This window comes from Budorcas taxicolor, chromosome 7 (assembly GCF_023091745.1).
Source record: "Budorcas taxicolor isolate Tak-1 chromosome 7, Takin1.1, whole genome shotgun sequence".
Classification (NCBI taxonomy): Eukaryota; Metazoa; Chordata; class Mammalia; order Artiodactyla; family Bovidae; genus Budorcas; species Budorcas taxicolor.
The window spans coordinates 43,080,730-43,095,922 of record NC_068916.1 but is presented as its reverse complement, the minus strand read 5'-3'; the positions used below and the strand labels follow the sequence as shown (position 1 = coordinate 43,095,922).

The 15,193-nt window shown below is 59.6% G+C and overlaps 1 protein-coding gene across 1 annotated transcript in view; it reads right to left on the bottom strand.

Moving 5' to 3' along the window:
• ARID3A (AT-rich interaction domain 3A) overlaps positions 1-8,056 on the bottom strand; it is a 28,205-nt gene extending 20,149 nt beyond the window's left edge. Inside the window, exons 1-2 of the mRNA XM_052644021.1 lie at positions 7,680-8,056; positions 6,385-6,709 (exon numbers count right to left, since the gene is read on the bottom strand). Of these exons, the coding sequence (XP_052499981.1) occupies positions 6,385-6,709; positions 7,680-8,056 (702 nt within the window). The remainder of the gene's footprint in view (positions 1-6,384; positions 6,710-7,679) is intronic.
• Positions 8,057-15,193: the final 7,137 nt, after the last annotated feature.

The window sequence follows — 15,193 nt, the reverse complement described above, 5'->3', positions numbered from 1 at the left end:
GATACAGCGATGGGAGCCCCTGCAGCCCAGAGGCCTTTGTCACACCTCGCAGCTCCTGGGGCTGCGTCAGCAAGGCAGCACGGGACGCTGACCTGTGTCCGGGCCACTGATCCGAGCCACTGACTGGGGCAGCTTGACTTTCTGGCTAACGGTTAATGGGCCCCACCATACCCTCAAGATTGCTGAGACAAGGGGCCACGGGGGCCGGTGGGGGGCATGCATGTGTGTTCTTGCAGACCCCCAGGCACACAGCCACGTGCAGAGAGGGTCACCATGGGAGAGGGTTACCCCAACATGCATGGCACTGGGGCTGATGACTTGGATACACAAGCTTGGCCACCCTCAAGTGTGTCCAGACCCCAAGACACACTGGCGGGACATCCACGTGACTTGGGTCCATGTCACGTGGCGGCACACGCAGATGTACACAAACACTCCAGGTGCAGGGACCCACCAGCAGGCATCTAAGATGACAGATACACAGACAAGACGCCATAGGTGGGTCCATGTGGCCCCAGATCATTCAAATGAACACACGGGAGAGCCACACTGGCACATGCATGGTCACGAACACCAGGGGGTCTCACAAGGCCCCCAGAGACCCAGCTCCACAAACAGACTCTGACACACATGGGGCCCCTTGAGAGGGGACTCCACGTAGCCAGCCCTTCCTCACGTGCACACGTGCCCACGTCAGCAGCTGGACTCCACGTGCTCCCCATGCCCCCTGGCCACCACGCCCTCCACAGCCGCGTGTGTTATTAGAAAGCGTGGGGAGGGGCCAGGCGCTTGGCAGCGGTGACCAGGGTGGGGAGCAGTGGTGGGCGTGGGGCCAGGCCACAGTGGCGGTGACCCCACAGCGTTGACCGGGCAGCCAGGCGGCGGCGCCGGGGCCAGATAAGGCTCTTCCGGCTGAGTCAGTGTGGTTCCCAAGGCTGGCACGGGCGGGGGCACGGTGCCAGGACTGTCAGGCAGGCACCCTCCCTGTGCCCGCCATGGCCCAGCTGGCCCTGCGCCAGCAGCCGCAGTGGCTTTGATGAGGCGGGTGCTGCTCCAGGACGGCAGGGCTGGACTCCTGGGGGGCTTCGCGGCACTGGTCCCACCCCCAGCACAGGGCCCAGGGCCCCGGCTCCCCAGGAAGACTCCTGGTGCCGGAGCTGGCCCACAGGACCCACGGACCTGGCCCCTGGCCTGTTCTGCCCCCGGCACGCCAGCTAGACGTCACTGGGCCCAGAACCCAGTGCCTGACCTCCAGCCTGTGCCCAGAACACACTTCTCACCCAAAACTTCTCACCCTCTTCCCTGGCCCCACAGGCCTAGCTGTGGTGCCCGGCCATGGATCCCAGCAGGGTTCTCCCAGTGTCCCTCTCCCTCCCCTAGCACTGCTAAATCCTGCAAAGGCCCCCTCTGAGCCCACCTTGGCTTGCCCTATTGTTCTGCCCACCTCTACCTCTCCCACTTCATGATCCAGCCACATGGTTCCAAGATACAGACCCTAACCATTCTCTGGCCATCTGGCTGACTCTTACACGTCCTACAAAACCCCAGTTCCAAAGCTCATTCCTCTGGGCAGCCTTCCCTCTAGCCCAGCCAAGACTGCACGGCTGGAGTCCCCGTGTCCATCTCTGGCCTTCCAGGTGAAGAAAGTATCTGCCACATCCTCCTGCAGCCCCAGCAATTTCTGCTCCCCACCTCCACCCTACAAAACCCCAAGAGATGTTTACTGCAGTGTTGTTTACAACTGGGAAATAGGAAAAAAGACCAATGTGTTGGTATCGGCCCCACAAGGGAAACTGAAGCAGCTAAAAGAACCAGGCTACTCAAAACACTGATAAAATAAACAAAGAGTGAAAATGATGGGAAAAAACGAGAAGCGCGGTATGTCCAGCTCAGTGAATGGCAGACCCCAGCAACCCCCAAAGACCACACTTCAATATGCTGCCCGTCACACTTCTGTGTAAGTGGACAGAGAAAGGCCTGGAAAGACGGTGTGGCTGACCCCAGGAAGGCTGGGGAGGAGGCTGGCAGGCTCAGACCTTGCTGGAATCCTTCCTTTTTTTCCTACCAGAATGATATCAAATGTCACTTCTGAAATCCAAAAAAAGACTTTAAAAATATATGTGTGTATACTTTCCATAATTAAAAAAAAACATCAAGTGAACTGAAAAACAGAAGAAATAATGTGACCACAGCCCCTTGCTGAGGGAGCATCTGGGGCCCAGGGCTGCACCCTAAGTTGTCTGAACCCATTTCTGGGGCCACAGAAGCTTGTGTGGAGAAGGACACCCATGGGAATTCAAGGGGCCCCAGGAGGCCCGGGGCAGGGTGGGGAAGGGGGGACAGGGAGGGTCCACAGCAAGGACATGGCAGCCTCTCAGGGTGGAGGACCTGAGGCTGATGGTGGCTTTTCTGTCTGGGGGCCTCTGTGTCCAGACCTTGGGTTCTGACACCCTGCTGGGGGGCCCTGACCAACCACCTCCATTTCAGACGAGGAGACGGACGCTCAGAGCCACACAGTTTCCCTCCAAACCCTCACCAGTGGGGCTTGCCCCCTGCCCCTTCCCATCCGTCCACTCCTCTGGTACACCCTGTGGTCAAGTCCCAGTCTGATACATCCCCCGTGTGACCGTGGGCAAGTGGCTTCATTGGTCTATGCCTCAGTTTCCCTACCTGCACAATGGTGCAAACACAGTGTCCCCCACCAGCACCAAATGAGTATACACAAGACACTCGCAAGACATTCAACCTGCCACCTGTGCATAGTTAGGTGACAAACACCACCTGGAACCATCATTTTTATACCTCTGAGCTTATTTACTAGTGATGGTGAGTAGACATGACCTTGGGAAGCAGGGGGGAAAAGATCCCAACATTTAATGCAAACTGAAACCACAGGGAGATAGCACACCACCCCCGGAGGGACAGCTGGAATCAGAATCATAACCACAAGTGTTGGCGAGGATGCGGAGAAACTGGAACCCTCAGCTTGGATGCGAAATGGAGCAGCCATTGTGAACAAGAGCAGCTCCTCAGAAGACTAAACACAGAGTTATCATGACGCGGCACCTCCTCTCCCAGGTACATGCCCGTGAGAACCAAAAGCACACATTCACGCACAAACTCGTGCACACACACTCACAGCAGCCAAAGGTAGAAACAACCCCAGTGTCCATCAGTGGATGAGAGGGTAAGTAAAATGCAGTGAGTGAGTGAGTGTGTGTGTGTGTGTACAGACACACACACAAGCACGGCATGTGCATAATGGAACATTACTTAGCCAAGAAAAGGAGAGAAGCCCTGACACTCACTACCATGTGGACAGATCCTGAGAACAGGATGCTCAGTGAGAGAAGCAAACACAGGAGGACACACAGTGCATGATTCCACTGATGGCAAACATCCAGAACAGGCAGATCTAGAGACTGGTTGTCAGGAGCTAGGGAAAGGAGTGGGGTAATAGCGAAAAGGCACATGTTAAAAGCTTTATTTTTGAAGTGACAAAATGTTCTAAAATTGATGGTGGTGATGGCTGCATACCCCATGAATGCATGAAAAGCCACTGAAATGCACTTTCCATAGCTGAATCACATGCTACATAAATTCCATATCAATAAAACCATGAGCAAAAATCCCAGCGTTTATCTATAGAGTCACTGAAACTAAGGATTCAAGTCCTTAAGTGGCTGAAGACCCTCGATTGAGTCTGTTTGCTTGAAAACCCCACGATAGTACTTTCTTGAGAGACCTGCACAGCCCTGCTGGTGACAGGAAGCCACCGGGATGTCACTAGGATGCGATATCTGATGGCAGGAGGCAAGCTGCTGACTGCGCCCTGTGACACACTGCGATCCTGGCCAGCCCTGGCCTTCATCAGCGTGTGTCCCTGGGGCCGCCCAGTAGCGAGGCTCTTGGCTTCCAAGGAAAGATTCCGTGGCCGTGAGCCTGCTGCTCCCGGCCCCTCCCCAGCCTGGCTGCCCCCCAAACCCTGCGGCTGACGGCGGGATTTCACGGCTGTCGAGGGTTTTCGGGCGGAAGTCAGGCCCGGGCCCTGCCAAGACCAGAGAGGAAGAGGCAGAGATGGTGCCAAGCAGGCGGCCAGCCGGCCCGGCTGCCACGTGCCAGGAAGGGGGTGGGGCAGGCGCCAGAGTCAACACAGCCCCGACATCTGCCAGGTTGGCTAGGCCCAGGCCACTGTTGACACTGGCCGCACAGGTGTCTGGCCAGCTGGGTAGGAGGGCAGTGTGGGCAGCTGGAACTGCCACAGCTAGGCAGGAATAAGACCCTGGCATCTGCCCACCACGCCCCAGCCCCCTCCATCTGGGAATTCAATCCCAGGCCCTTCAGGGCCAAGCCCAGTGGCAGCATCTGGCCTCCACACACAAGCCATGCTACATCCTACCCCAGGGCCTTTGCATGGGTGCCCCACGATACAAGTGCCCAGCTCCTCCACCAACCAGGCTTGGCCCATAAGCTACATCCCCCAGCGGCTGCCAGGCTGGGTCTTATAATCCCTTCCCACCCATCTGTTTACAGACCTTTTTGGCCCCTGGCAGGGGAGCTGGGCATCCCATAGACACTACACAAGCATGAGACTGACTTGTGACCTGCGTTCCCTGTGCTTCTTGGGCCTCAGTTTCCCCATCTGTGCCCTGACCCTGGGGGTCCTCAAAACATCAACCCTGTTTCCCAGACCAGCAGGACAACGGCCCCTTGAGTTACCTTGCTCCTGATGGGCCGAAAGGGCTTTGCAGTCAGAACACCTGACCCCTGGCCTCTGCCGGACCTGGCCACTCCAAACCAGGTTGGGCGGGGCTGGGGGCTACTTGTCCACCCTCAACCCCACAGGGGCTGTGGGCTTGTCCCTTCCTCCTGCTCGGCAGTGAACCTGTGAGATGGAGGGTGTCTGTCTGGCTCTGGCCTCCGGCCTGGGGCTCCCTGAGGGCTGAACTCAGATGGCAAACATTGATGTAAATCACCCATGGGACTCCTGTTTCGTTACTCTCACCCCAACAGACGTCAGGAGCTCGGTTCTGGGAAACCCACCACTCCCCCTGCCCCCTTCATGCCTTGCCTCTGTTTTGTCATCTGCACAAGTAGACAGACAGCAGCCCAGACATAAATGAGGCCCCTGGAAGGGGAGGCAGACTGAAGCAGGTTGCAGGCTGGGGTCTACACACCAGGGTGGGGACTTCAGGCTGAAGAGGGCAGCTGGGGTCATGCGTGAGGAGTGGCCGGCCACACCCTGGGAAGGTGACGTCTGCTGAGTGTCATTCCACCCCCTGCACCGCGTGCCAGGACCCAGCCGGAAGCCAGGGCAGCCCCACCCAGCCCAAGATGCTCGGGCAGGGGATTAATCCTCCTGCCTTCCTCAGTCTGGCCTCCTGCCTCAGGCCACTGCCCTGGCCACACCCACTCCAGGGGCACCTTCCCCTCCTGCCTTTACACCTGCCCCTGCATCATCCCACCACGGCCTTGGCTCATCCCCCTCATGCTGCATGTCCGCTTCTATACTTTGCCTGAGTTTTCTGAGGTTACCAGGGTCCCAGTGCCCTTTCCCCAGGCGGCAGCTGCGGGGCCTCCTGCTCCCTCAAAGAGGGTCCCACTGCCCATCCTGGAAGCCAGCATGGGTGGGGGGGTGCCCCAAGGCCACACACAGCCACCTCCCGGCTCCCATGTGCCTGGCACGTCCCCAGCCCTGTGGAGCCCAGATGAAGGCTGGGCACTGGGCCTGGGAGGCCAAGTCCCCATGTCCACTCTCGGAGGTCGGGGCAGGGCCCAGCTGGCCTCAGGCTGGAATGCAAGCCCAGCCGGCTATCCCGGCCGCCATCTGGTTTCCATCTGCCCGGCCTGGCGAGGCCTGACTTCAAAGGCTCCCCCGCCTGGCCACTTCCTCTGCCCTGGCCGCCCGCGGGGACGGCACCAGGACGCCTGCTTCCTCCCCACCCCTCCTGAGCCCAGGGAGCTGCTCGACTGGCTGTCCACACCAACGTGGCCACCCCCTGCTCAGCCCCCTCCACGGCCACAGCCTCAATACATCAGATGCAACGCCACTGACAATGCCTCTGGCCGCGCCTGCTGGCTGCACCCATGACCCCCAGAACCCCATATAGGACGGTGGCCTTTCCCCAAGCCAGGTCTGCTTAGGTCTCTCTGCTCGGCCTTCTGGTACAGAGTCTGCCGAACTTCCCCTCCTGACTCCTGTCCCCATGTATCCCCACGTCCCTGCATTTACCGGCCGGCCCATCCCACCCACAGACAACGATCCCACACTGGGGCTTCCATGGGATGCCCCAGGCCCACAAGGGGAGTTTGTGGCCCTCGAGGGCAGGTCAGAAGGACTCTGGCAGCAACCACCCGCGGCTCCATTTACGACGCAAGGCCCACCTGCTTGAACTGCTCTTCATATGTCCAGTCCCCGTGGTCTGGTGGCTGCAGCTGAGGTGCAGCATGGGCAGCCCCTCCGGGGACAGCTGGGCCAGTCCCCGGGCGCTCCTGGCCACCGAGCGCCCGGGATCCACTGTCACCACGGAAGGCCTGGAGCGGCTGAGCCTTGCGGGGGAACAGCGCTGCGGGGCCCAGGCTGGTGGCGCCCGGGGGCCCAAGCCCCTCCTCGTCCTCGTAGTCCTCATCCTCCTCGTCCTCTTCGTCGTCTCCCAGGTCTTCCTCCAGCTCCTCCTCCTCTTCCTCCTCCTCCTCCCATTTTGGCTTCCTGGGGTGGACAAGGGGCACGGGTCAGGGGAGAAGGCGCCAGCTCAACTCAAGCCCTGGGGCAAGGGTCCCACTTTATCCAGCCTTGGTTTCCCTGTCTGGACGTGGGTGAGCTGTCAAGAGCACCCATGAGCAGAACTGCTCAGGGTGTGGCCCTTACTGTCCTGTTCCCAGTTAGCCCAGAGCAACTAGAGGTGTCCCTGTGGCAATGAACCCCCCCACCTACCTGCTAATCCCACCTCTCCCCGTCCTCGGCACAGGCTTCCTCACTAGGCCCTGAGTACACGGACCCTGTTCCTGCCTTGGGGCCTTTGCTGAGGCTGTTCCCTCTGCCAGGCATGCTGTTCTCTGCTCCCCTCACCGGCTCCTAAGGGCTGTCAGCTGCACAGGCAGACCTTCACTCACAATGCCCCAAAAGTTGATTCCAGCCCCAGCCACCCCTCCCCTCAACATCCCCGCTTTATTTTCTTGGCATGATCACAGCCCATAATCATACTCATGTGTGACTTGTCAAACTTCTTCCCAGGAGGATCCCACCAGTGCCCAGCTTGGGACCCGCATCAGACGCTGGTGAGACACACACAAGGGCCAATGGATGCCCACTCTGTGCAGGCTTCTCCTGGGCCATGGACTCTAAGTCTGTCCCCATCACTAAATCTCCTACAGCCTCCTTAGGTGATGGGGGCCACTGATCTCGTGTGAGTAGCTCTATTTAAATTAAGGTGATATAAAGCTACAGATGCAGAGTGCAGCTGTACTGGCCACGTGTGTGTGAACCCTCTGGGACAGGAGGCCCCCATCTTGGGCGGTGTAGATGGAGAACTGTCCACCATTGAGTTGTAAAGCATGGTACATCCTGGGAGGTCAGCAGGACAGGAGTTTTGCCCTTTCTCTACGGTAGTGCCCCAGGGCTGAGAGTGGCCGGTGCAGGGCATGTGGTCGGCACAAGGAGCCCACAGACCCCGACTCACAGGTCATCGTCGGAGCCTGCATCCTCAAAGCGGCCATCGCCCATGGGGAGGCTGGCTGCCTCCCTGCCTCGGCCAGGTGGGGTGGGCGAGCCCGGTGCCCCCTCCAGGGCCGCATCTTCATCCTCCGAGCCAGGGGGCCCATCCTCCGAGCTGGGACTGGGTGCGTGGCCAAGGCCGGCGGCAGCAGCTCGCATGGCGGCCAGGGCGGCCATCTGCGCCCGCTGCATCCGGGCGCTCTCAGGCTCCCTGTCCTCCTCCGGAGTGGCCCTGGTACGGGCTGGAGGTTCAGAGGGCGGAGGTGGCTGCCGGGCCTCCAGTTCTTGGCGTGCCCGCTGCTGCCGCTGCAGGAGCGTCTCCATCACAGCCTGCAGCTTCATGGCCCTGCGGGCCGGGCCGCCCCGGGCACCAGGAGGGGGCGGTGGGGGCGGCCCCTGTGGGGAGGGGGCCCGGCCGCACTGCAGTGTGGGGGCTGCGGGGGAGCCGGGGCAGTGCAGGGTGGCAGGGGGCAGGGGCAGGCGCCGCTGGGCTCAGGCTGAGGGCTGGCGGGGCATGCCAGTGGCAGGCAGGCAACACCTCCTTTCTCACACTGGGCACCAGGGGGTGGTGGCAGCTGGCGGGTAGCTCATTCGCGTGTGTACAGGAACCTGGGGGTGACAAGAGACTGTCAGACCGCACTGGGCTCCTCCCCACTAAGGTCGGACCTCAAAGGCCTCTGGGAAAACCCCTTGTATCCATGCCCATCAGGGTGCAAACCTGGGGGCCTCCCTGGAGGTGGAGGAGCATGCTCGCCCCATTTTCCCCCCTCTGTCTACCCTCTAGCATGCTGAGAAGCTAGGTCACTCTGTACTGGACTCCTGAGGGCCTCAAGGTGGCCCCCACCCGTCTGAGCCACAGAGAATCAACACCCCCCAGAAAGAGCTGGATTATGGCTTCATAAACAGAGCAAGGGGACCGAGTATTCCCGGTCTCTGATTGGTCAAAGCTGCTACTAGGTGCCAGAGTCCAGGGGGTTCTGGGTTCCAGTTCTGAGTTCTAAGTACTGCTCACAGACATGCTGGTGCAGCCTGACCCAGGGGGCTCCGGGCACCCTCCTTTCTCATAGAAACCGTGCCTGACCCAGATTGAGCACCTGCTGTATACAGGCTTAGGCCTCCCTACTCAAGCTCCCACCTCATCTCTAAACCTGTTACTCCAGGCCTCAGTCTCCCCATCTGCAAAACAGGGCCCATCTCCCGGTGCCAAAGCAGGAACGATGCAAGTTTGCGATGACGCAGGCGCAACCCCAGAAGGCACTCGCTAGACTTATGGAAGGAGGCTGAACGAACCATGTTTCACAGATGGAGAAAATAGGCTTAAGTTGTCCTGCTGGAGGGCACACAGCAGGTTCCAGGCAAGACTGGGGATCGAATCCAGAACGCAGGTCTAGGGGAACCCTGGGCCTCCCAATAGCCCCGAAATGCTCTCTGGCAGCTTCCCTGCCCTTTGGGTCCCCAAGTGGGGCCCAGGGCCCAGAACACAGCCCACTCTGCCCCATCCCCCTCCCCAAGCCTGGGTTCCCTTTGGATCACTGCCAATCTGCTCTGCCAGGGCCTTGGGTGGACTCCAGGCATAGATGTCCCAGAGCCACCACCAAAGATAGGAGGATATAGCCCCCTATCTGCATCCCAGCACCTCCCAGCCCAGGCCACACCCCCACCCACCCAGGCCTCCAATAAAATAGACCAGGCAGAACTCAACAGGCCTGGCAGAGATACCCCAGATGGTACATCACTGAGATGCTGGTGGGAGAGGAGGTGGACAGGAGGGTCCAGGAGCCACTCCAACTGGCCAGTGACCCCCCACAGGCTTCTGAGCATCTCCTCAGGCAGAAGGGGCCAGTGGGCAGGGGCTCCTGGTTAACAGCAGACATGGGCCACCAGGCTGGCTGGTCTCCCAGCCCCTCCTGTGACCTGCTAAGAGAAGCCTGACCCCTCCCCCAGGGGAGTCTTATAGTAGAGACCCTCGCAGCCTCCCCAGTCACGGGACGGGGCCCCTCCCCAGTGACAGGGTTCCCAGCAGGACGGGTGAAAGGGCAGTGGGGGTGCAAGTGGGGGCCCCTGCAGGAAAGTGGGGAGGGACCCATCCCCAAAGGGCCTCAGTACTCTGCAGGGACAGGGGTCCCAGGGCACAAAGACCCTCTCAGAGGCCACACTGCTAGAGAGTGAGCAGCACAGCCTGCCCTTAGAGGCAGCAGAAGAGCACCCAGCCCCCACCCCCGGGGATGGGCGGTCACCCGTCCCCCCACAGCCCCAAGAAGTGCTGAGGGGACATTTCTCACCCAGTGTCTAGTCTGGTCTGCTGCCCCTCCCCCACCATTGACAACTTCCAAGATGAGCCCCCCTTCCCCACGGAAACGCTCTGGGCATTGCCCCCTCCCTTTGGGGGGGGCAGAAGGAAGAGGCCAAAGGAAGCCACTCCCCCCCAAGCCACCACCCCCAGGCCTCCTGGGTTTAATGACCCTTCCGGGTCCACGGGTGGGGGAGGGGAGCAGTGCAGGACTCCACGTAGGGGCTGATGGAGGGGGCAGGTGGGAACCCCAAAGCCCCTCTAGGCCTGGGCCTGGCCACCCCTACCACCGTGGCTGCCATTAACCCTAGGCTGAGGACGCCCACCCCTCCAGACCCCTCCCCGCAAGAGCCCTTTGTCCTTGGCCCTACCCCCACTTTATGACAACCCCAGGGGAGAGGCATTCCCAGGCAGGGACCGGGCTGGGATGGGAGGGGGCTGCTGGGGGGTCGCTGGGACCTGGCTGAGGGGGGCGGCAAGGAGGGATATGAGGCCACACCCTCTCCCCCCTCCCAGGCCTCCCGGAGAGAGGTCACCAGCTCGGCCCAGGGCTTGCAAAACATGGTTATTTAAAGAGTTGTGCAAGGCTGGGCCCCGCGGGTGGCGAAAGGGGGCCCTCACTTCACGAGGGGAAAGGAGGGGGAGGGCGGGGCAGAAAGGTGGGGAGGGGGCTAGGAGAGTCCGGAGGGGGTGGCCCGGAGGAAGTGAGAAAAGAAACACTGAAGAGGGAGAAGAAATTAGACGACAGAAACCCAAGTCCGATTTCAAAGGCTTCTTGGAAAGCGACCGATTTGCATGGTGGTGGGGCGGGGGGGCAAACCCTGCGGGCCGGGCGACTGAAAACGGAAGATTATTGACAAACCGGCCACCCCGGGTCCGCGGAACGTTGGAATTGACCAACGCGCTCTCCCCGCGCTTCCTGCGCCCGCTTTTGTATGTGGGGGGTACTTAAAGAGGGAGGGGGCTTTTCCAGAGGATCCCCGCCAAAGATTTAGGGCTCGGGCAGAGCCTCCCCCCTCCCCGGCCGCGGGCCCCGTGGTGTCCCCTCCAGGGGCCCCTTTCTGCCCCAGAGCCGACACTTTATAAATAAACCACCCAGGCTGAAGAGGGTCACCAGAGAACTGCCCTCCCGACCCAGCGCGCCCACTCCCCTCGAAGCTCCAGAATAAAACACGGATTCCAGCGACAATAAATGAAATAACCCAGACCATAGCCCCCCGCGCGCGCGCCTAAAGACCATTTCCTTCCGCTGGAGGGGGGGGACACACACACTCCCGACCCCCGGTCACTCCCGCACCCGCGCAACATGGTAGGGGGTGAGGGCTCCGAGGGCGTCGAAGAGAAAATCGCCCAACTCCGACCCACTCGGGTAGCCTTTCCGCACCCACGTTCCTGACCAACTTTGAGGGAGCCCCCCTCATTAGCTTCCAGAGCGCGCGACGCCCACCCGGGACGAAACCCGCGTTTTAAAAGGTCGGCCCACCTACTACCCCAGCCTCACCGCGCGGGGCCCGGTCGGGGGGCGCAGGGCCCGGTCGGGGGGCGCATGCCCCACGCCTGGCGTCCGGCCCTGCCCCGGCCGCGCCTGGCCTCCGGCCCGGGCCGCGAGCTGCGCGCTGCTGGCTCCCGGCCACCGCCGGGTTTGTGCCGCGCGCCGACTCACCGAGTCGCCAGCCGAGTCCGCGTCTACACCCCCCACCGACCCGATTGGTAAAAGTCTCCCCGCGCGCGGCCTCCCCCGCCCCTCCCCTCCCCCCCACCGGCGCGCTCACCGCCCCGCAGACAAATCACCGGGTGACAAATCGCTCTCAGATGCAAATACCTCGCCGGTGATTCAGCGCCGCGGCCTGGAACGTGGGGAGGGCTCTCGTAAGGCCCCCTCCCCCTTCCCAGACACCCCCTCGCCCCCCGCGCTTGGTCCGAAGACGCTCCAAGAGTCCAGGGGTGTTAGGGAAGGGGACAGAGTGGACGGAAATTTTCAAGTCGCGGCCCCTTTAAATGATAATAAATAATAAAAGGGAAGGGGAACAGGGACGCGGTATGCCCCGCCCCTATCTAGGGACGGTCGGTAATGTGCTCTCCGCGGGCCAGAGTGTACAGGACACCGAGGGGGCAGAAAGGGCTGGAAGCGACCCAGGGGAAGAGGGAGGGGAGAAAGTTGGGGCTCCGCCTGGATGGGGTTAGGGCACAGGAACTCGGTCCGGGACCTCTACCTATTGTAACGACCGCCGAGGATATACCTACTCGGCTCGGAGTTTTGCCTCTGTCCCTTGGACTAAGCTACTAGCGCTAAAGACTTCACCCCCAGGAGTGGTGCCTCGGTTTCCAAGTCTGTAAAGTGGGGATTAGAGACTTGATAAACAAAGGGTCTGCGGTGACAGGAAAAGAGAGCAGTGCTGGGTCGGTGGGAGGGGGCCAGGGCTCTGCGATGAGGGCGCTGCATGGTGGAAGGGGGTCTGGGAGAGGGAGAGGCTGTGGGCACGGCACTGGCAAAGCCGAGGGATGCCGTCCAGGAGTCCAGGATTCCTGGGAGGGCTCATCGCTAAGTCCTGATGACCCCTACCCTCCCCACACCCCACCCCCTATAGCCCCCTCCTCTTGGAAACCTGACTGCCCACACCTTCTAGAAGCAGAGACAAGGTTATCTTGTGGGTAATCATAATTCAATAATAATTTCCATCTTCTGAGCAGCGCTCAGCCACACGGCCATGTGCCCAACGCATGAAGTTCACATTTTTGTGCAAACGTCTGTCCCATTTCAGACAGCAGGAGAAACTGAGGCCAGAGTAGGTTGGGGTAAGGTGGGGCTTGGGGGTGTGAGCCCCTGAGGCCTCCCCTGGGAGCTAATCGCAGGGTCCCAGGCTCCAGCCCAGATAAGAGCAAAGTGAGAGCATGGAGGGCAGGCAGGGGCCACCCAGAGGGCCCCTATGGGGAGGGACTGGAGTCCCTGATCTTGAGTTGTGGTTGGGATGGGGGGGTTGTGTGTGCAGCCCCTCCAGTACAACAGACAGCATTGCCATCTTCTGAGGATCCTACCCCTACTCAACATCACCCACCCCCATTGAGGCCCTGTCTCTCTGGGGGATTCCCAAACCCAGGGGACAGTGCAAGGGAGCCACCCCCATCCGTGATGGGTGGTCAGAGGCAGAGTTCTGCCTGCTCCTTTCCAGAACCCCACCTCCCAGCCCCCCCCCCCGGGCCATTATAGCCTACTAACAGGTGACAGGGAGGCCTCCACCTTGAAGCTATTAAACAGCCACCCCCCAGCTGCCTACCTCACCACCCCTGCCACCAGAGGGGCAAAACTACCCTGCCCCAGGAGAGAGGAAAGTTTGGAGACCCAGGTGAGCTGGGGGAGGAAAGCTATCCTTTAAGGACCAGGCCCCAGGTCAGTTCCAAAGTGCAGGAAAGCACCCCTTCCACCAAAGAGCCAAACGTCAGGATGCAAGCCCTGCCTTACTGGGCACAGGAGGATGAGCCTCACTGTGCCTGTTCCCCCTCTCTAAAATGAGTCCATTTACATTCACTCCTCCTTCAGTGCCTGGAGAATCCCATGGACGGAGAAGCCTAGTAGGTTACAGTCCACGGAGTCTCAAAGAGTCGGACACGACTGAGCGACTTCACCTTCACCTTCACCTTCAGTGGTTTTGAGGATCTCATTCCCCTCTGGTCAAAGGGAAGGGGGCAGGGAGGGGAGTCTCCTGGGGGGCAGGAGGGGTGCCACCTAGCCCCCCCCTGCATAGCCGGGGGCAACTTCCCAGAGGAGCCTGGCCCAGCAGGGTGAGGGGCTGCAAGATTCCCAGCTGCCTCTAGTGAAGGGGGTCCTATTTTTAGCCCAGGGAGCTAGCTGGGAATTGACCCCAGTTTTGCTGGTTCCTCCAGGGATAGGCAGCAGGTATGGGCTGCACCTTGGTCCTGGCTGTGTGATTTTAGGTTAGCCTGGACCCCTCTCTGGTCTCTGAGTACAGCGACCCCAGCCCTGTAAGTTTTCCTGGCCAAACCAGCTTGTGGGCCACCTGTGAAAACCAGCCTGATTCTCACTGAGCCCCTCAAGACACTCATCCTGCCCTCCATTCAGGGTTGAGGGGCACCTTTTTAAAAGTTCACCAAGGGACTTTCCTGATGGTCCAGCAGTTAAGACTGTACTCCCAATGCAGGGGTTCCAGGTTTGATCCCTGGTCAGGGAACTGGGGTCTTCCCAGGTGGTGCTAGTGGTAAAGAACCCACCTGAAAATGCAAGACTCCAGAGATGCGTGTTCAAGATCCATGGGTCAGGAAGATTCCCCAGAGGAGGGAATGGCAACCCACTCCAGTATTCTTGCCTGGAGAATCCCATGGACAGAGGAGCCTGGAGGGCTACAATCCATGGAGCCAGACACGACTGAAGTGACTTAGCATGCACGCGTGCAGGAAACTAGACTCCACATGCTGCAACTGAGTTCCTATGCCACAATTAAAGATACCACATGCCTCAACTATGATCTGGTGCATCCAAATAAATTAAAAATAAATTATTTAAATAAATAAATAAAAGTTTACCCAGATTCCAAACTGCCCACCTTTCCACATACATTCTTCCTCAAACATATTCTGCCTCAGGGCCTTTGCCCTGGCTGTTACCCTGGCCATTCCCTTGCCTGGCCCGCCCTTCCCCAGCTTTGCCTTCTCACTCAAAGTGGAACCTCGGGTCATACTCTTTTATCTTCTTCCAGGCTGTTCTATTCAAAACAGCTGTATTTATTTAACCTAGTCAGCCAGTCAGCCTTGAGCATGGCTGGCTGCATGTCCAGTGCTAAGGCTGGGCCTGACATATGAAGTTGTCTGAATGAATGAATTCACAGGTTCTCTCTGTCCTTCCTAATCCTGTGGTATTTCTGATGTCTGTCTGCACAGAGGTGGAAGGCAAATTCAACTATTCACCATCTCAATCTCAAAATGTCTCAGCCCCCCAAACCCCTGGTACGAGGACATTCTCTTGTCACCCACACTTGGCCTCCAGGTTCCCTTGTCTCTGCAAGCCAGGGTCTGTGAAAATGTAATTTTAACTTAGAATAAGATGAAAAAAATCGAGTATCATTATAAGGAATGTATAGTCACGAATCCACCCTAAAACAATTTGTCTTTATACCAAGGCAGCAGCAAAATGTGATTAGTAGTATTTTATCATAGAAGGGGCCCAGGAGACCCAG